Here is a 1338-nt window from a genome sequence, read left to right on the forward strand (position 1 = left end):
AGACCCAAAGAGCAGTTCAGCACCTAGAAAGCCCAGGCCAAAGGGTGACCCACAGGGATTAAATGTTGCCGTGTGTCTGTCCTGACAGACAGACACCAAGGCCCCACATCTGCACCAGGGCCTTCCGTTTCCTCTTCCCCTTCCTGTGGGGTATTTCTGTCCCTTGAAGGCCATCAAAGCCTCGGATGTCCGTGGGCTGGGACCTGCCCCCCCCCACATACAGGCCACTGTTGGCCGCTGACCGCTTGCTCGTCCCTCCTGCTGCCCGCCCCAGCTCCCTGCCCGGTGACAATTCCAACAGATGAAACTTGCCCTGCCAGCGATTTCAAGCACAGGACTCTCCAAAGCTGAGACCATCTGAAATGGGGGGACACTCCCAGCCAAGCTGCCTCCCACAGTGGTGTCCCCAGGCTCACTGGGGGCCAGGTCACAGGTGGCTCTCCATCCCTCACCCCCCAGAGCTCAGGTCTCCACTGAGCCCCACCTCCCCGCTTGGAGCCCCGCCCCCGCCCCCTCCCCAGTGCATCTCATCCTCTGTCTGCGGGAGGACTCAGTCCTCTTGTTCCAACCGGTTCCTCAGACCCCGGGGTGGAGCGCTGATTGCTGCCTCCATGGGCTCTGCCCAGGATTTAGCTGCTCCCGCCCTGTCCAGGGGAAAGAGCCCAGAACCCGGAGCCCCGGAAAGACCAGGGTGGCTAGGGAGCCACCCAGGGCCGGTTTCCGTGCCTGCAGAGCAGAGCTGGCGGGGGGGCCCCGGGCCATGCTTGCGTACACCCAGCCCCATCTCCCTCCCGCACAGCTCTACAATGAGGAGATCCTCGACCTCTTCGATAGCGCCCGCGACCCTGACGCCCGCCACCGCAAGTCCCACATCAAGATCCACGAGGACGCCAGCGGCAGCATCTACACCACCGGCGTTACCTCCCGCCTCATCAGCTCCCAGGAGGAGGTGAGCGCCTGCGGAGCCACAGTGGGCTGGGGTGGGGGGTAGGGTGGGGGGAGCCGGGCCACGCGGCTACTGGCCCTGACGTCCGCCCCCTCCGCAGCTGATCCAGTGCCTGAAGCAGGGCGCCCTGTCCCGCACCACGGCCAGCACCCAGATGAACGTGCAGAGCTCGCGCTCTCACGCTATCTTCACCATCCACCTGTGTCAAATGCGCATGTGCGCCCGGCCCGACCTGGTGAGAAGCCCGGGGCAGACACCCGCTGGCGGGAGGGTGGTGCGGCGGGGGCCCAGGCTCTGGGCCAGCAGACCCGGGCTCGGGCTCACCCTGCCGCTTGCAAACTTGCCTTCCTCTCAGTGCGGGAGAAGCAGGCAGTGCACTCAGTCTGATGCTC

The 1338-nt window shown here is 65.5% G+C and overlaps 1 protein-coding gene across 2 annotated transcripts in view; it reads left to right on the plus strand.

The window, feature by feature from the left end:
• The first annotated feature begins 644 nt into the window (after nucleotides 1–644).
• Nucleotides 645–1338, plus strand: part of KIF21B (kinesin family member 21B) — a 27565-nt gene continuing 26871 nt past the window's right edge. For both annotated transcript variants that reach the window (XM_010831071.1, XM_010831072.1), the window contains exons 1-2: nucleotides 645–949; nucleotides 1047–1181. In XM_010831071.1, coding sequence (XP_010829373.1) covers nucleotides 761–949; nucleotides 1047–1181 — 324 coding nt within the window. In that variant the 5' untranslated portion in view covers nucleotides 645–760. The remainder of the gene's footprint in view (nucleotides 950–1046; nucleotides 1182–1338) is intronic.

Source organism: Bison bison, unplaced genomic scaffold, assembly GCF_000754665.1.
Source record: "Bison bison bison isolate TAMUID 2011002044 unplaced genomic scaffold, Bison_UMD1.0 scf7180017864524, whole genome shotgun sequence".
NCBI lineage: Eukaryota > Metazoa > Chordata > Mammalia > Artiodactyla > Bovidae > Bison > Bison bison.